The sequence below is a fragment of the Pyricularia oryzae genome, chromosome 4 (genome assembly GCF_000002495.2).
Source record: "Pyricularia oryzae 70-15 chromosome 4, whole genome shotgun sequence".
Taxonomy (NCBI): domain Eukaryota; kingdom Fungi; phylum Ascomycota; class Sordariomycetes; order Magnaporthales; family Pyriculariaceae; genus Pyricularia; species Pyricularia oryzae.
In genome coordinates, this window is record NC_017851.1 from 4,554,320 (window position 1) to 4,573,102 (window position 18,783).

Here is an 18,783-nt window from a genome sequence, read left to right on the forward strand (position 1 = left end):
AGTATGTCCCGCGTATTTTGGCCCTGCGGTAGCCGTCGTTGTGCGGCCCTTAGGGCTGCCCCCTTTTTGACGTAGGTGAGCACCCGGGGCCGGAGCCCAGTCATGGCTTCGTAAGTGTTGGCGTGCCATTCGTCCACTGGCGCAAAAACATTATAGCCCGGGTGCGTTTGTGTAGTCGTATTTAGCCCGCACCATGGCTCTTGAACGTTAACCAGGTCCACCTTTCTCTGGTGGCACAACTCCAATAGGCTCAGATGCACACCCATCCTTTTACCTACGTTGGCCCAAACTACGTCGAGGCATTCCCGCTGCATATTGCCGAGCGAGTATTTCGTCATATTAATCGACGGGTTGCTTCCAAGTCTATCCCATCAGCGGGGCAAGGTTCGGCAGCCGCTGCGTCCTCCTCCATTTCGGCTGCCCAAACGATTTCGTCGTGCACGCGTTCCTGTTCAACCTGCAGGAAGTTACGGATGTCCGCTCCTGCCGCCTCGCATGGCCGCGCTCTTTTGTTTGAAATGCTCGATCGGGAGCTCGAGGTTTGCGAATGCTGCGATGAGGTGCTTAGGACCGGGATTGCAGGTGCTGGCTCTCGGCGGGCCGTTTCGGCCCGGTCGTTGATAATCGCGGCACGGTTGGCACGTCCGATTCTGCGAATCCCCTTAAGTTTACGCTGTGAAGGTCGTTCAAGCTTCCCATTTACCACCAAAGGTCGGGCAGGGCAATTCTCATGTCCGGATGGGAAATGGCCGTGGCAATTAACGCATTTGGGGGCTGCCTTGCACGGCTCTTCCTCTGTCGCATGTTTTGCTTCACCACATATGCCGCAACGCGCTTGCCGTACGCAGCGACGTATTTCGCAATATCCCTGGCAACCGTCGTGGTGGTGTGTAATTTTGCGTGATTTTTCAACCTTCCGCGCACGTCTCGACACTCCAAAAAGCTGAAAGGGCTTTACGGGTTGAAGGAAGGACACTATCCACGTGCCCTCAGCCGTATGTGGGTCGTAACCATGTTTGGAAATATGCCAGTTGACTGGCTGCTGGCCTGCTGCCACGGTAATCTCCTCCTGGATTACCTCATGTACGTCCTTTCTTCCGTCCAGGCAATTGAGCGTTCGGGGCACTCCAGAGACGGCGTATGTGTGCCAGGTTGTCGGGACAGTGACTTCCCGCGCGTCCAATGCGTCCATAATGGCCTTGACCGCGCTGGGGTTGAGGAGTTTTTGCCGTGTTTCCTCAGAGGCCACCGTAACACCCCAGCCCGTGGGGGTACGCTTGGCGTTTGGGATTTCACTGTGTGGCACCGAGACCAATTCGGCCAGTTTGGTCGTTACCGCGTATGGCTCCCTCGTCACCATCCGCAATTTGTCATTTACGCGGATCAGGATGCGGTTGGACGGCTGTTCTGTCAAACGTTTCGGGGCTTGGGAGCGGTCCCGGCCCGATTGGGAGGGAGTTGCGGAGCTGTCAGGTGCATTGCCGGGCGTCGTACGTATCGGGTACGAGCGCGTGGCCGGGGTTAAAATTCGCGTTGGGGCCGCCGCTGGTGGCGTGGCGGCTCGCTCGGCCCATGTGACCGATTTGTTAGTGGGCGTGCCTCTGCCTTTAGAGGCCGACGACGCCGTGCCCGTCCTCGTAATTAAAATGCTGCGCCTTTCGCTGGAACTGGTCGGCGAACGCGACGGGGAGCGTGAACGCTCTTTTTCAGGGAGGGTGCGACTGAGGAACCAGCCGCTGATCACGTCGTCAAGTTCAAGAACAATTCTCCTAAGCGCGGCGTCCTCCGGGGCCTGTAAACTTTCGAGCTTGGCTGCAAAGACCTCTTCGAGCCAGCTGCCGACTGTTTCCACGTTTTCCAACTCCTGCTGCAGTGTTTTGATGGCCAGGGCCGGGAGGCTGGAGTACCTTCCGCGGCCAGCCGGCTGAGGCGCGTTAGCGGTGCGCGTGTCGAGAGATACGTGTCCCGACTCGGCCTGGCCCTGCGGCAAAGCCTGCGGCGTGCTCTGCGGGCGCGCGCGGCGGTTTGAGACCTCTGGTGAGGCCATGACGACCAGCGCCCGGAGGGCGAAAATTCTTCAGCTGTTAAGCTTATTGGTGTGTTTGGGTGTGAATCGCTAACAAAGGTGGGTCTGACCCATGAATGGTGGAGGATGCTTGAGGAGGATGATGAGGATGATGGCCGTGGGCACTCAGTCCAGTACTTCAGTAGCAACTCTGTTTGCGGAGATGTCGCAAGCCCATTTTCTGTGCCATCCTTCCGGTCCATATTAAGATCGCGAAGAGCGCGAAAGCTGAGTTCAAGGTCCCTGCAGTACTTCCGCTCAAAGTCTGTGCATGTGCCGACTCTAAGGCCTCTCAAAAATGATCGAATGCAAGACGACGGTGACTGTTCGTCACTGTCGTCACAAGCTCGGCCCAGGTTGAGGCAAAGTTGAGGACGGTCCTCAGGCCTAATTATCGGCGGCTGGTTCTGAGCAAAGAGGTCCGCAGTGGCAGCGAACCCCTTGTTGCTGGCGACTAGCGTATAGGCTGGTAGCTTTGGAAGCGGGGGCAACTGGCCCATCGACGAGTCGATTGATTGGCGAGATACGGCCTCAGCAAGTTTCGTCAGGTATTTGTAGAATAAGTGATTTTGATACCAAATCTTCCACCTCGACCGCACTGCTGTTATTGTCTCATCGACGTCCACATACGCCCTCAAACCGGCGCAATCGCTCTCTGTTGGCTTTTTCGGCCTTTCACAAGGCCACTGAGACTCCAGGTAGGAGATAAACGCCTTGACTTTAAAGTCAAAGTTGCGCTTGTACGTGGTATGTCGACGCGTACTTGCATCCCACTCTTCCTCATGGGGAAAGATGGAGAGTTTGGCCTCCGCCGAATTACAATAACCATACCCACCGCTCTCTACGTCGCTGGTGATGAGATGTTTGACAAAAGAGTAACCTATGGACAGATTGTACTGATTTGTTTTGGCTGGTGGCGCAACAGAAGCAACATCCGGGATTGAAGCAATGGCAAAAAGAACCTCGATCATGGAGCGTGTGTCGTAATCAGTGGCAAATGCCAGGGCTGAGAACCACGACGCGAGTTGAAATACCCCAAACTCGGAGCGCTTCTTTCTGAAAGCACAATGAATCGCCAGCCAGTGTCGCGCGATTAGTTGCTTGTAATTATCGAGCCATACTGCGTCCCAGGATAGGCAGGCCGGTAGCTCAACCTTGGGCCCGTAAATGTTGCTTGCCTCGTGAAAAAGGACCACATACTAAAGGTTTTGATGTTTGGATACCAGCCCGTCAAAAGCGGTTTGGCTATGAAAATTGCCTGCGAAACTGTTATAGTCGCATCGGAGCGGGCCTCCTCTCGCAAGCGGTCCCTGCTCTCGTAAACTCTGTCGCGTAGTGTTATAAACTCCTCGGCTAAAGCCGGGCACTCGTGACCAGGAGCAGTTGATCATATCCCGTTTGGTAAGCTTCGGATTCGAATTTCGCAAAGAATCGAGTTTCTTAACGAACCTGGGGCTGATGTCGAGCTGGCGGTCCGTCAACCAATAAACAGATGGAATAGAAACCTTGAACACGAAATAAACGCTCCGCCCCCAAGGTATAATAACAAAACAACTAGAATGGAACTCGGTCTGTAATACCGCTTGATCCATTTGTACCTTGTCGTTTGCTTTACACCAAAATCGACTTGAGTCCCTGAAGAGTTGTCCCACTACCCAATGCTACCACAAAAATAAAACGAGCAATCAAATTCCACCGCCGAAGCACCGCCCTCCACTGCTGGCACACATTTCTATCCCTACCCCGCCAGGCTCCGGTATCGTGGCATCGTGCCCGGCTGCGTGAGGAACTGGTCGAGCGCCGTGCCGCTGTTACATCAATTTCACAATTGAGCGAGACGGCCGATGTTGTATTTACGATCAGTAGAGCGCGGTTTTACGGACACCACTTCCAAAGTTATATGCTTATTGCGGTGCCTGCAGGTGGGCTGCTGTATATGGTGGCCAAATTCAGCCTGCGGTGGGCTTTTTATCGCATCGTGGCATATGCGTGCGGTGCGAGGGGACGAAAATTAAAAGATGTTAGGGAGGTTTTCAACCCTAGGAAGACTGGCAAGGTCGACGAGGTTGCAGGACGACATGGGTTAGATCCGCGGATCTGCAGGATTTGGGCAAAGAGGGTGAAGGCTTTTTGGCCTTTGCTTCCTTGACGATAATCGAATGGAGCTTTTTGGTTCGGCATACGATCACGGAATGTCGTCGCTGCAATGCGTCGGCGCCGACGATTGACGTAATCGGGCGTTTAGAACCAAGCGAAATCCGATGGTATTCGTATTAAGCTGGTTTGCAGGTAGCTATTACAGGCCCCGAAAGTAGCTTTGATCCAGTCGTTAACAAATCAGCGTTGCTATTCACCCGTTTTCCAGACCTCAAGAGATGTATGGGCGGCCGGCGGCCTCCTGCACAGTGTCGAGGTGTGAGGTATAATTTTACTGTTCCCCGTTGTCGTTGATTACCTGCAGCCGGAGACTTTGCCCCGTTTTTACTGTGGCGGGTGGCTTCTGCATAAGTGCAGGAAACTAAGGAGGGGAAGTCCCTTCTGCAGTTAACAGTTTGATGTTATTGCACTATCCTTCCTGCTTATGCTTAATAACGTTAAGATAAAATCATTGCCATTTGCCTTACATGTTGCATATCACCTTGGGTAGGTGGCACATTTCGATCAAATGCTCTCCCTAGTTCCTTTAACCCTTGAACTTGCAAACCTAGGCTATTTTTTCATATCTCCCTTGTCCCTTCAACTCTTGAAACTTTTTGTTTTCTATCTCATCTTTTGCAGCTTTCTCAATACGTATTTTGTGAATATTGGGCCGACTTGAAAATTGAATCCACCAACCCAGGATTTAAGTGGTTTGCGCCACCGCGCTCGGTCTAAATTGTGGCTGAAATGGCACCTTGTGACCAGATCCACAGTTTAGCTTGCGTCTCCGTAGCAGTGCTTACGTAGGCAGACCCAGGGCCCGATACAGGTTGCCTGTGCAACGAGCCCTGTTCGATCTGCTGCAAATACCCGTCTACCTAATTTTGTTTGCTGCAAACATCCTCCATCAATGACCGATATGGATGAAGAACTCAAGAAGCTCCGTGAACAGCTCGAAGAAGCCAAACGCCGAACCGAAGACGCCGAGAAACGCATCCGAGAAGAGCAGCGCCGACGCGAAGGGGCGGAAGACGCCGCCAGGGCATCGCAACCGCTGGCAATTGAACCCTATCTTGACGCATGCCACTCGCTCAGTCTTGCCATCCAAGTTCTGACCGACCGCTCTTTAACCACCCAAAGCGACACGACTGATCCTATTGGCCGTGTTTACCCATCACGAATTTCCAAATGGGACGAATTTGCAGCAAAACAAGAGGAAATATGGAATCTGCTTTCCGACCCTTCCTTCACCTCCCGTCCTACATTTCCATCTCGACACCAGGTGGATTACGTTCGCTCTTTAATAAGCCCGATTAGCAGCGAGCATGGATTACGGCATTTTGAGCGTAACACCGTTGAAAATGCAGTCCAAAAGCTGGTCGATGCAGTGTTCGAGAACGAACTGTTGCGACAGCGCCTCGGCCTGCATGGGACCGTAACGTTCGAAAGCCACACGAACCTCGGCGCGGCGGACGAAAGCCTATCCGAACCTCTCGAACAGATGACCGTCTCTGGGCCCAGCGTCGCAGGTGCGTCATCTGCAACGGCCAAAGTCCGGAAACCGCGTCGCACCGCGAAAAGCAAAGGAAAAGGCAACCGAGCGGACCAGTTCTGCATATACAGGACAACGAACGGAGCGAACACCCCGACAATGGCAATCGAGTACAAAGCGCCGCACAAACTAAGCCAGGACGAGGTGGTTACCGGCCTGGCATCCGCGATTGAGCCGAAGCGAGATGTGATTGGCCAAGATTGCGAAGGCTTCGTGCTTGCGTCGAAGGCGCTTACCGCCGCCGTGGTCACGCAGCTGTTCTCCTACATGATTGGCAAGGGCATAAAACACGGGTATGTTTGCACAGGACAAACTTTCGTTTTCCTCCATATTCCGGATGATCCCGCGACGGTCCTCTACCATGTCTGCGTCCCGAACTTGGACGTCTTCGACGATGACGTGAACAGACTCCACCGTACAGCCGTCGCGCAAGTATTCGCCTTCGTCCTGCAGGCTGTTCGTACTGCGCCGCCCCCACAATCGTGGCACGACGCGGCGGCTACGCTCGAAACATGGGCTGTCGAATACGAGGATGTGCTGGCCAAAATACCGTCTTCTGTCCGCAAGGATAAAGAACGGGCTTCTCCTTATATACCCCGCCGTTGGCAAGGCTTCAAGCGCTCGCCGATCCGCACCCGCGCGTTCTGCCGGCAGCTACCCACTCAGCCCTTGTCCGACGAAGATGAAGACGACAATGATTTCCTGCACTCCCCAACTCCGAAACGATCCTCCAATTTTCACAGGAATGGCACGCCAGGCTCTGGTGGACGCAGAGAAGGTCGTGGGGGACTGCGGGCGGGTAAATCACAAGGAATACAGGATATGCTTTACTGCAGCCATAAATGTCTTCTTGGGCTGAAATGTCGTAGACCTGTTGACAAAACCTGTCCGAACGCCAGTAGCCACGGGCAGAAACACATTGACAGGGCAGAATTTCTAAGTCTGCTTCAAGCACAGCTAGCCAAAGACCGTGGGCCTGACGCAGACTGTACGCCGTTATACCTGTCAGGGTTTGTTGGTTCGTTGTTTAAGGTCCGGCTATCGCTGCATGGCTACACACTTGTGGCCAAGGGTGTGGAAACTGCGAATCTTGAATTCCTGCAACATGAGGAAAAGGTTTATAACCGCCTTAGCGAGATTCAAGGGAGGCACGTTCCGGTATACCTCGGATTGATGTCTCTGGTTCTCCCGCAATATTGCGACGGCGGTGTTTATAAGCACTTTTTACTCCTTAGTTGGGCTGGCAAGCCTTTGTCGAGCAGTGACGGCCGTATCGATAAATTTGTCGTTACTGCTTCGATTTCCAAGGCAATTACCGCAATACACCGTCTTGGTGTCCTTCACGGCGATGCTGAGGCGCGCAACATTTTGGTAGATGGCCAGCACCCTATGGTTGTTGATTTTGAAAGAGCGACTATTCCGGACCGTGCGCCGCTGGGCTCGATCTCTGCCAACGCCAAGCTCAAAAGGAAACATGGGCCATCTCAGAAAAGGGGGAACGACGCGTTCGCAAAAGAGTTTGCCGCCATACAAAATGTTTTCAATTGACTTCCTTTTCCTAAGGAAGAGGCTGGATTTTTTCTTGGAGCTGAAAAAAGAGGAGGACCAAATCAAAGCGGCGCAGGAGCAGGAAAACAATGCACAAAAGATAACTTTCACTTTTCACGTTGGGTGCTTTTTCATTTCTTAATGCTGGCTTCAGAAAGCCACAATTGACAATGATATTTTATATATCCTTCCTTGACTTGGGCTTTATCTAATTTACACATTTCGCTTCACTTTCTGTAACCAGAAAAGCGGTGTGACAAAGTGGCAGCAGTTAAGAAAGCTGGGGCAGTGTCCGAAAAAAACACTTTAGCAAACCGCAGTGCGGTGTTTGCCGCCAGTTTATCATCTCACCTTGTTTTGTCGACATCGTTGCGATGTCAGCCGAGTGATGAAGGCGGTATACAACGCCAAAAGACCAGTATATTATTGTTTATAAATAGGAAACTTGTCTTCCAATAAAGATTTCATTCGAAACCCTTCGTTTGCATTCATGTTTCACATGGGAAATTGAAAGGAAGGCCAGCAACATGTCTAGAAAATACCACGAACCCATACAATACAATGCCAAAAACTATCCCTACCGACGAGAAATTGATCACGAATATCTTCAAGATGTGGTAAAACAAGAAGTGAAATGGCAGTTTGCAAAGCTAGGATTTCCGAGATCAGCCCGGGTTCGAAGTAAAGAAACACCTTCCAAATCATACGATGAAGTGGTTGAAAGCAAAATCGACCTTCAAAACTATATTATCGACAGGCGCCCCGGCAACCGTCCAAACCATGAGGCAAAAGTCAGGTTTCGTTTGTCGAAGGAACAGCCCTCCGGGCATGGATTTGTGTGCAGGGAATGTGGCCGGGGCGTCGATAGTTTTGTTTCGCAGCATTAAAACATGACAAGATTTGACATTGTATTGTGGCGGAATTAAAAGAACGATATAGTAGGGTTTGTGTTACTAAACTGCGCTGTTAAATTAAACGCCGTTGTAGCTCAAATTCTTCAAATTATATACGCTTAGGGAAAAACTATTTCAACATTGTTATTAAGGACAATTAATGGCATTGCCATTAACCATTATAAAGCTACGCTAAGAAAAGGCTGTGTTTAAATGTCCACCAAGCGAAATCAAGCATTTATTCGATCCATTTCCTTTTTCTCGGCTTTCCGTTTGTCGGGAGGGTGTTCATTGCATTAATTACATAGCTCGATTCGAGCAAACGTTCGGGGATGGTTGAACTCGCCGGAGCAGACCGGCGTGCCAGATAGGTGCTCGGGAATTGGACCGAAGGACTAGTTTCCGGGGGACCAAAATTCGAGCATGGCAAAGGAAGTAAACTTGGGAGCAGGCGGGGAGGCCCCGCGGCATTTGCTGCCGAGGTTTGAGACGAATGGGCCAGGTTACTGTCTTCCACAAAGGCCTCCACAGAGGAGCAGTAACTCGGCAGCGGCGAAACAACTGGGGAACCGGATTTTGACAATGCAGAACAAAGTTGAGGAGATCCCACAAAAACCGAAGAGCAAGGTGTCGGAGTCGCAAAGCGCGGCTCTGGAGGGAGACTCGACACTATCCAGGACCGGGGTGCCAAAAACGCAAATCGAAGGATTGCTTTGTGTAAAAGAGCCGCTTTCTAGCGGCAACTCGGCTCGGACCATATCCGAGTTTGGCGCGGAAAATGCAGGGCTGCCAAATGCTGAAGATGAGGCAAAGTCGGACGACAAGCTACCGCCATGTTTATACTCTTCCTCGTTCGAAATTTGGGTTGGCGCAATTGTTATTTTCGCGTCTGGTTCCGCGTTCCAATTCGGCTGAAAGTTTTCGTCGGTGACGAAACACTTTGTCAAGCCGTCATACTCGATGTAAATGGCCACTTTCACTCCATCAAGTTCGAGCGCTGTGGCTTCTCGGAGCAGGTTTGAACTTCGGCTGTCGATCAAGTGGCTGATATTTGGTGGTGTCATTTTTCCAGTCGTTTCGTTCAGAAAATCGTGTTAAACGCAACGAGTTTTAGTGTCGTACACCAGGTCAGAGCAAATAATTTTATTTCACTATTGCACAGTTTATATAAATCCCCTGGCAAACGCGAACCTGATATTCGTTAATTGAAACAAAAATCGAAAATGCGAAAGCGCTTAAGCGGCGGCTAACTGATTGGAAGAAACTGTGCATCTCAACGTCGCCATCAAAATCAATATCAACATTAATATTAAGCGCCCAGTTTAAAAAGCGATGGGACAATGCTGCACATTGAAACTGTATACGCCACTACGCCACTACGCCATGCGCCGCTGCGCGCCACAGCGCCATACCCCCACCACGCCATCGTACTTCGTAATACCGTACATATTTGAGTGACTGCTAAAATCAGAACGCAATATGATAACGTTACAAGATACGGGAATTTGGGTGGTGGCTGCGTGAGTCCAGATTACTATCAGGCTTCACCTTTCGTCCTTTGGTTATGCAACAATGGACAGGCTACAAATGCAGCTTTGCAAATTGCCCTAGTGGCACCTCTTGAAGACACCCTCCAAGGCACGTTTATTCGGACTGTGCTCCTTCCAGTGCTAATGCAAGAGACGTGTCAAGCTACTTGTCAGAGCGCTCACAAAAGAATTTGACCATGATTTGCCTTTCAATCGGAGGATTTATGGAAGTTATTGCAAATTTCTTAGTCGCAATCCACTTTAGAGTAAATACTGGTCAAGAACTGCGTTGTACAAAAATGGCTGGTTAACTAAAGCATGAACAGCTGTTGCTGGCACATCCCGGTCTTCATATTCAAACCCTACCGCTACGGATTCGAAAACTGCATCCTACAGCGTTAGTTGTTTTCCAAAACATCAGCAGCTGTAAATATATCTAATAACGTGGTTCATCAGGACCCCGGACATATCAGGACCCCGGACATTTTTCAACCCAGTTTCATCCTTTATTTTCCACACGTGTTCTTTCCCCCAACAGTAATGGAATCATCAAATTGCGAAGCGCGAATCATTCTTGCTCTAAATGAGCTCCGATCAAGCAAAAAGAAAAGCATACGAAAGGTTGCATTAATATATAATGTCCCAAAATCGACACTACACGACAGAATAAACGGCATCGCTTCTTTGGCCAATCGTCGGCCAGGCAACCAAAAGCTAACGGAAAGGGAAGAGGAAGTAATTGTCCAGTATATACTGGACCTGGATTCCCGAGGGTTTCCAGCCCAGATCGCTGATGTGGCCGCAATGGCCGATCATCTTCTCGCTGCGCGGGACGCGCGACCGGTCGGCAAGCAATGGGCTTATCGCTTCGTACAACGACGCACAGAATTAAAAACGCGTTTTTCTCGCGCTTACGATTTCCAAAGAGCTCTTTGCGAAGATCCTGACGCGTTAAACGCGTGGTTTCAATTGGTGGCCAATATGAGGGCCAAATATGGCATCCAAGACTGCGACATGTACAACTTCGACGAAACCGGCTTTATGATGGGCCAGATTTGCGCTGGAATGGTCGTAACTGGGTCCGAAAGACGCGGAAGAAGGAAAAAAGTACAGCCTGGCAATCGAGAATGGGCGACTGCAATTTGTTGCATCAGTGGCGACGGTTACGATATACCCCCGTATATCATCGTCAAAGGCTTTTACCATTTGTCCAATTGGTATACAGAAGGCGGTCTTCCGGACACGTGGCGCCTCAAACCCACCGTTAATGGATGGACCGACAACGAGACTGGCCTCGACTGGGTTCAGCATTTCGACAACCATACAAAATCGCGGACAAAAGGCGTATATCGGATGTTAGTGCTCGATGGGCACGGCAGTCATCGATCCCCTGAATTCGAGGGCTATTGCAAAGATCACAATATTATTCCACTTTACCTGCCTGCTCATTCATCTCATTTAACCCAGCCACTTGATGTCGGAGTGTTTAACGTCCTTAAGCGGGCGTACGGTCAAAAAATTAACGATTTTATCCGGGCCCACATCACTAACATCAGCAAAGTCGACTTCTTTTTGGCTTTTGCAGCGGCTTACAAAAAGTCAATGACAAAAGAAAATATGGCCGGGGGTTTTCGAGGGGCGGGAATTATCCCCCATAGCCCGGAAATGGTCATATCTAAGCTGGATGTTAGGCTACGGACGCCGTCACCTAAAGAGCTTGATTTTTCCAGCACCGAAACCTGGGTCTCTCAAACACCGCACAACCCGACAGAAGCCGTTAATCAATCTACCCTTGTTAAAAGTCGAATCAACTGTCATCAGGGAAGCTCGCCAACGCCTATTTTTAATGCTGTAAAGCAGCTAGCAAAAGGGTTGGAGTCGATTGCTCATCGAACCACACTTTTGGAAGCGGAGAACCACAGCCTTCGGAAGGCCAACGAAGCGCTTAGCAAGCGGCGCAGGGCTCAAAAAACACGTATCCGCGAAGGAGGGTCATTTACCATACAAGAGGGTCAGAATTTGCTTCAATCAAATGGTGCCGATGGTCTAATATACGAAAAGAAAGATGAAAATGGGGAGGGGAGTAGTGCGCAGCCGGCGACTAAACGACGTTGCGGCAACTGCGGTAAACCTGGACATAATGCACGCACCTGTCAGGAGGATGCAGAAATGTCTGATGTACATATATCCGATTGCATTGAGGTAAATTGAACAACGCTGGCGTTGCAATTGAAATTGGAAGTAGTATTGTGCAGGAAAAGTGTCCGGGGTCCTGATATGTCCGGGGTCCTGATGAACCACGTTATAGCTTTTTTATATTATAATAGCCTTCAAGTTTCGGTGTTCCTGTGGGGTAGTGTTTGAGAGCCGTTGCAAATTGTACCTGGTATGCAAATTGACCTCGCTACAAAACGCCAAAAGGTACGAGTGCTAAATGCCTAACGGACCAGGGACGCATTTTTGCGCGGGTTTCGTTATAAAGTGTTGTGCATATTGCAATCTATACGGACCCCTCTCCATGCTCTTTCCATGCTCTTTCCATGCTCTTTCCATGCTCTTTCCATGCTCTTTCCATGCTTTCTCCATGCTTTCTCCATGCTTTCTCCATGCTTTCTCCATGCTTTCTCCATGCTTTCTCCATGCTTTTTCCATGCTTTCTCCATGCTTTCTCCATGCTTTCTCCATGCTTTCTCCATGCTTATGGCACCTTCAAATACTACTGTAGTAGGGGTAAAAATCCCTTCCTTGAGTATTTAGCACAATGTTGCGGGGCGTGTGTGCTCCCACTTTTATCCCTTTGCAAAAGCAAAGAATAAAGGAGAGAAAAAACAAAAAGAAAAGAAAAGAAGAAGAAGAAAAAACACATCTACTGTAGGTATTTGGAGCTCGCCGCGAACAGTTACTTTGGTCAAGGCCCACGCACATACGTACGGTAGTTCCGTAGTATTGATAAAAATTAAATTGGCACTCTAGAACGGGGGCGGTAATTACGGCTGCTGCCACTAGCCCAGCGAGAAATCTACCAAGCCGTTGTGGCTACTAATTATATATGTTTCAGAAATAAATTCAAGAGAAAGCCAATAATATAAATCCTTCTATCAAACGGAATCAGATTTCAAAATGGGATCGATAAGAGTATCCGGGATGTTTGATGCTCTTATTTCCCCTTTGGTGGCCGCTGAATCTTCACCTCTACCAGCTTCGACAAGCAATGCACCGTTGTCCCCACCATGATCCTCCGACAAATAACGTGTCCAATTATATCGGCAAGAAATACACACTTCGCGACCCAACTTCAGACACGTGGGACAAGAAAATTCTGACTTAAACAGCTCCCGATGTCTCCTAGTCAGATGCGCGGAGAAGGTGCGTCCAGGAGACGTTGTTAATCCGCAAAAAAGGCACAAGGCCTTCTTACCTTTATATTTTTCCAATCGGCCCTTATTAGCTCTCTTTACCTCTCGAGATTCTGACAGGTTTGGTTCGAAATGCTCAACTTCCCCCTTCGCCAGCTCTGAATCATCATTACTCCTTTTCCGCTTGCGACGAAAGCTAGTCCGGCTTGCACTTGGCATAGCCGGGGCGTTGTGCTCGCCATGGACTTTTGCGACGTGGTTGCTCCACTCGTCGGCATTATTTATTGTGCAATCCGGCTCCTCGTTAACAATATTGCATGCAGGGCAGCTGAAAGGTTCATTGAATTTTCCTTCTGCGTGGTGGATTTCTGTGTTGTGCCGTGTAAGAGCTTTCTTCGAATCGTATGTGCGCCCACATAAGCAACACATGTGTTTTGAATTATCCAGCCGGTCACGTGTGATTAGCGTCGTCGTCGTGGCGGCTTTCTTCGACGAGGGCCATCGTGGAGCATTGTGTTTGCCATGGAACGTGATGACATGGCATTCCCAGTCTGCAGCACCGTTGATGACGCACTGGTTTTTGCAGCTGGGGCAGTTGAAAGGCCGCTGGAATTGAGCTTGATGAATGTTGGTGTTGTGCCGCGTCAGGTTTCTCCGCTCTGTGAACGTAACTTTGCATAAGAGACAGGTCGATCCCGGCACCTGTGTGGGCTGTTGTGAGCCGACATCCTCGCCCAGTAGTGTTTCAATATCGCAATCTCTGCACTTGAGAAAGGCAACCAGTGAATTGCTAAAAACGTTGGACCCAACATTATCTTTGCTTAGAATCTGACCAATCTGTGTGGCTGGTACAATTGAGTCTTGGTGCCGGGCCTTCCGAGGGTTGATGTGTTCGGTTTGAAGATCGTCTGTTCCCTTGCCCTCTGCATTACGTCGATCGACTTTTTTCCAGAATTCATCTCTCCTCCTTTCCACTGCGCGGGCGCACAGGATGTCGATCGATTTGCTTATTTGCGACTGAACACGGTTGGCCTGCTTTTTAGCCTCTGGAGAGCAGTCATCTTTAAGATTGGCATACTCGTCACGGTAAGCGCGGATGCGAGAGTTCCTTTCAAAAGAATCGAGGTCTTCCTGGGTAGGGTATATTGGGGCATTCTCGTTCCATGTGAAAGACGTGTTGCGCATGAGCTCCGACAGCTTCTCGGTTGTGTCACCCCCAGCATAATTAGGGAACGCAATCGTTGACAGGTTATAGCCCAAGTCCCTAGGCTGGTAGTTTTTGTTGAACACAGAGGTGGAATGTGAAAGTATATAGTTTCGTTGGGCAGGTTTGAGAGCTTCTAGAACCCTAGTCAGCATGGTAATGAGGACGGGAGCAACTGCACTTACTATCGAGGCGGCCGCCTGCGCCTACTCGCATTGAGTACGGGCGCATCGGGTCACGACAGCCAGCCACATTAACCAAACGCTTCCAAAGCCTCAGCAGGGTGGCATAATCTATCTGGATGATTTCCCGATCGAGCATTTCTTCCTTCCAGGGAAGTCTAACGTATTTGGCCTCCCTAGGCCGTTCTAAATCTTCCAGAGACGTTATCGAGTCACTGGCGGCGAAAGCATCATCTGCGATGGCCTGCGATAGGAGGAGGGTTGAGAGGCAGACAAGTGGGTCGTTTGTAGGATACAGTGGGATTTTGACCCTGTCGTTAAGAATGTTAGCGCGTAGTAACGGTAGGTCCCCTGGAGCAAGAAGCAACAAAGAAGCACATGTTAAAAATGTTACTCACTTTTCATCTTGAGAAGTGCGAGCCTTCTTTTGAATCCGCTTGTTTTGTTGGATAGTAACATTGCAGCGAGGAGTCATCTCCTTCCTAGTTGACTGTGGATCTCGGACCAAGTCTACCTCAACTTGTTTGTATTTTAGTTTGACGGTAGTGCCGGGTCGGAACCCGCCCAGAGACATCAACAGGATTACTTTGTGGAGGTCGACTCGATTTTGGCGCCTGCAAGGAATGTGCTTCGCCTTCGTCCAGAGCGCCGTTAAAAGTACGATGATATCTGTGGAGGTTGCCGCGACCTTGACGAATGTTTGCTCCCGAACGAGATTGTAGGTCGCAGATAATTCTACGACAATCCACTGTCGTGGATTATATGGTTATAGGCGTTAGTAGTAGTAGTAGTAGTAGTAGTATTATTTAACGCCGGGCTCGGCCCGGCTCATTAGCCGGCCGTTAGCAACCTCCCGAGGGGTATCTCGGCGCGCTTTCTATTTTCTCTATTTACACAGCGGAAAACAAGGGCATAGAAGCGAATCGAGCCTGACCGGGTTCGTGCCCGGTCCTGCTTACAGGTTTGTTCACTGACGCGACCCCGTGCCTTCAGGCGCACGGAGGATTCGTCTGACGGCAGTTGACGGCTCTTCATCGAGAGGGGCCTGTGTCCAAACAGCGGAGCTGTCGGTCGTTTGTAGCCATGGAGACGAAGTTCCCAACAAGTGTGGGCTCGACGGCACAGGCGGGTGGTTGTTGTCGATAGCCAGCCGGGTTATCCTTGCCACGGGTAAGCGGGGAGGAGGTGGAGGGAGCAGGATTCGAACCTACGTTACTCAAGTAACAGCCATGGCGCTTAACCACTGCGCCATTCCCCCCAGGCGTTAGACACCAATGAGCAGGGCCATGGGTGGACAGACGAACCAACAGACCAGAGAAAGAAAGGCATAGGACTCACGTCTACAATATCGCTAACTGGGCCCGATCCACGCCGCGCTTTGCCGTCTGTATACGTCAGGGTCCACAGACTAGGATCATAGTCGGTGACGATCTGCCTTTTTCGATGAAGAATGGTGTTGTCGGCTGCCGTTACAAGAGTCCTCCACAAATGTAGGACCGTCAAATCCCGCTTTACCGATCGTTCGGAGTGGTCTTCCGATTCAATCGACAAAGTTTGTCGCTCGGAATTCTCGACATAATCTTCGAGGAACCACTTGCAGTAGTTCATCGCCTCAAGTTTCTTGGGGCCTCTGCCACAAAGATCAAGCCAAATCTGGTCAGGATCAACGTCACGGACGACATCGCTGAAGTATCTGCTCGTTCAGATTATCCCAGAATTGCCGAGTTAGCAAGTGAGCTGCCTAGGGGCATGTCGCATGTAGAAACGCCATGCCAGGAACAAAAAGAGAAAAATAGTGGCTCTGACCTCCTCCATTGTTGCATTGCCCGCTCCTGTGCGAGGCGGTAACTGTCGCTATCCCCACGTGGCCTGTCCGGCAACGGGTCGTTCAAGGACGTGACACGCTTCGCTTCCAACAGCGCGCGCCTTGCCTCGAGTTTTGAGTCCCTGAAGGCCTGCACTGGCCGTGTCGTTACGGGAAAAGCTGCCGCGCGTGGAGCCTCCATTGCAAAAATTGTCGACGCCGTTGAAAAGGTCCGTGTTGAGTCACAGGCGAAAGAGAAGGCAGAAGGGTGGCGGGCCCTCTTCTCAAAAAGAGAGCGGCGGACCGCAGGCACCCTTCCTCTGGGGGCATCGAGAGTTCCATGGCCATGGCCGTCGATATGGCCTGCATCCCAAAAACGGGAAACGGTTTCTGGCGACGGCGCAAGACCGGTGGCGGCGAGGTGAAGGATACAAATTGAGGGCGGGGCGGCGCAAAACCGAAGGCAGCCATTGGCCGGCGCATGTGGGTCACCATGGCACCAAATGCTCTCCGTACTACTTTTGCCCTCACTGGTTTGACTAGGGGAGAGCGGACGGGATCCCGTATATTCCAGTAGGTATGGTCGTATGTGAAATCTTCCGCAAGTGACAGTTATCTTATTCTTTGTCTTCTACTCCGTTGGGCGATTCAACTCCCCGCACATGATTGACAGATGGGATTGCATCACCCTCAATGAGAGAACTGTTCACTCAAGCACCTTCGCCGCAGCCGAAAAGGACGTGCTTCGGTGGAACGACCAGCTCAATATTGGCGCCAGCGAGTTCGAGCTCTTGAGCGCCACCGCATTTGATCTTTTTCGGTCATCTGGAGTGGATTTTGGCGTCGTCGAGTTCTGCTTGGGTGGAAGAGACGATGCAACGAATATGCTGGAGAATTGAATTCGTACCTCTGATGTGGATGTCGTCGACGGGTGAGTGGGCTGACTGGGTCCACTGCAGTGTCGGCGTCAAGTGCCTCTCTCTGCAGGGGGATGTTGGCACGGTTGCTTAGGTAGATCTTTCGGCTCGTTTGCACTTGCTTCTCTTGGATCGAACACCGGCTCTTAGTGGCACTGCTGATGTCGACCAAATAACCTCCCACCAGTTCAAGCCTGATTGCGTGTCTAGTTTCCTGGGACTCCTTTTGACTCTTCAAAATCGTTGCCAACTTTGTATTCCGCTGACAACAGTGTGGATCCTGGGTTTGAGGCAGACTAATGGAATTTGTTAACAGATGTGGCGAACAAGTAACAAAAATAGTAGTAACTGGAAAATATATCTAAGATAGTCTAAAACAAAAGGCTCCCTCAAGTCCATTGACCACAACCCACTCCCATAAACACGCACTGACCAACCCATCATCTACTCCTCGTCACCACCATTGGGAGCAGGGGCCGGTGCGGCCGGGGCCTTGGCGCCAGCTCCCGCCCCTCTGTTGCCCTTTCCTTTGCCCTGGGCTCCCTTGCCTTTACCTTGACCTCCGCGCTGACCCCCCTGCTGGCCCCCACGCTGGGCACCTGGCTGAGCTCCGGGCTGAGCTGCCCGGGGGGCTGCCGGCTCCTCATCCTCGTCGTTGCCCTGCTGGCCAGCGCGTTGGCCTCCCTGTTGACCTGCCTTGCCCTTACCGCGGGCTCCCTTTCCCTTTCCCTGGCCGCCCTGCTGGCCTCCGCGAGGGGCTCCTGGCTGGCCTGCACGCTGGACTATCTCCTTGTCTCCTAGCGGGGCCGGTTGCGGAATTCCCTCTGGCCGAGCTCCCTCAGGACGTGCTCCCTCAGGACGTCCTCCCTCTGGGCGTGGGATTCCCTCTGGGCGAGGAATAGGTGCTCCCTCTGGGCGAGGAGCTCCCTCAGGACGTGCTCCCTCTGGGCGAGGAGCTCCTTCAGGACGGGGTGCTCCCTCCGGTCGAGGAATAGGTGCTCCCTCTGGGCGAGGAACTCCCTCAGGACGGGGTGCTCCCTCAGGGCGAGGTGCCCCTCCCGGGCGCGGGAAATCCTCCTGAGCTCCCTTGCCCTTACCCTGCCCCTTACCCTGTCCCCTCTTTCCTTTACCCTCACCACCCTTTCCTTTGCCTTCAGCGCCCTTTCCCTTGCCCCTACCACCCTCGACCGGGGGCACGGGGGCAGCGCCGGGCGCAGCAGGGTCCTGACGGCGAACGAGTTGTTGCTCGGCCAGCTCGGCCCGGGCGGCGAGGCCGTAGGATGATGCGCTGGTCAGGCTGCGTGCCGCCGCCGGGAGGGCAGCGGCCAGGAGGAGCGATGTGATTGTTGGAAGATGCATTATCACAGGTTTGCTTTAGGGTTTGCGCGGTATTTTGGGTCGCTGGCTGTTGTTGAACGGTTGGGAGTTGTGAAAATAGTGTCTTGTCAAGTCCGGTATGTGTTGTTTCCTCGGAGAAGGGTCCCTGAGTTCTCAAGATTGCTGTGTCTGAATTAAAAAAAAAGAAATACGGATGAGATCTTGGCAGGTCCAGGGCTATATATAACAAGTGCATCTACTGTTGGACTGGGCTGAT

The 18,783-nt window shown here is 51.3% G+C and overlaps 6 protein-coding genes, 1 non-coding gene and 1 pseudogene across 8 annotated transcripts; 2 read left to right on the forward strand and 6 right to left on the reverse strand.

Annotated features, from left to right (window-relative positions):
• Nucleotides 1-2,187: 2,187 nt before the first annotated feature.
• Nucleotides 2,188-3,263, reverse strand: MGG_17218 (uncharacterized protein; the record flags this gene model as incomplete). The annotated part of the gene is made up of 2 exons (XM_003717335.1): nt 2,188-3,121; nt 3,187-3,263. Coding segments are annotated over 2 exons (1,011 nt in total), but the record flags the coding sequence as incomplete, so codon positions are not given.
• A 498-nt stretch (nt 3,264-3,761) lies between these two features.
• Nucleotides 3,762-4,214, forward strand: MGG_17219 (uncharacterized protein; the record flags this gene model as incomplete). The annotated part of the gene is made up of 1 exon (XM_003717336.1): nt 3,762-4,214. A coding segment is annotated over one exon (453 nt), but the record flags the coding sequence as incomplete, so codon positions are not given.
• Nucleotides 4,215-5,114: 900 nt separating this feature from the next.
• Nucleotides 5,115-7,304, forward strand: MGG_17220 (uncharacterized protein; the record flags this gene model as incomplete). The annotated part of the gene is made up of 1 exon (XM_003717337.1): nt 5,115-7,304. One exon carries the CDS (start codon nt 5,115-5,117, stop codon nt 7,302-7,304), a length of 2,190 nt encoding a protein of 729 aa, XP_003717385.1.
• A 1,396-nt stretch (nt 7,305-8,700) lies between these two features.
• Nucleotides 8,701-9,261, reverse strand: MGG_17221 (uncharacterized protein; the record flags this gene model as incomplete). Its single annotated transcript, XM_003717338.1, has 1 exon — nt 8,701-9,261. The coding sequence occupies one exon, from the start codon at nt 9,259-9,261 to the stop codon at nt 8,701-8,703; it is 561 nt and encodes a 186-aa protein (XP_003717386.1).
• A 4,282-nt stretch (nt 9,262-13,543) lies between these two features.
• On the reverse strand, nt 13,544-16,474 carry MGG_14837 (uncharacterized protein; the record flags this gene model as incomplete). The annotated part of the gene is made up of 6 exons (XM_003717339.1): nt 13,544-13,699; nt 13,785-14,422; nt 14,472-14,779; nt 14,867-15,216; nt 15,807-16,161; nt 16,275-16,474. The coding sequence occupies 6 exons, from the start codon at nt 16,472-16,474 to the stop codon at nt 13,544-13,546; spliced, it is 2,007 nt and encodes a 668-aa protein (XP_003717387.1).
• On the reverse strand, nt 15,655-15,726 carry MGG_20211 (annotated as a pseudogene). Its single transcript has one exon. The product of its transcript is annotated as a tRNA-OTHER (tRNA).
• Nucleotides 16,475-16,761: 287 nt separating the features above from the next.
• Nucleotides 16,762-16,859, reverse strand: MGG_20345. Its single transcript, XR_001729800.1, has one exon. It is a non-coding gene; the product is annotated as a 5S ribosomal RNA (ribosomal RNA).
• Nucleotides 16,860-17,633: 774 nt separating this feature from the next.
• MGG_14836 (uncharacterized protein) lies at nt 17,634-18,548 on the reverse strand (the record flags this gene model as incomplete). The annotated part of the gene is made up of 1 exon (XM_003717340.1): nt 17,634-18,548. The coding sequence occupies one exon, from the start codon at nt 18,546-18,548 to the stop codon at nt 17,634-17,636; it is 915 nt and encodes a 304-aa protein (XP_003717388.1).
• Nucleotides 18,549-18,783: the final 235 nt, after the last annotated feature.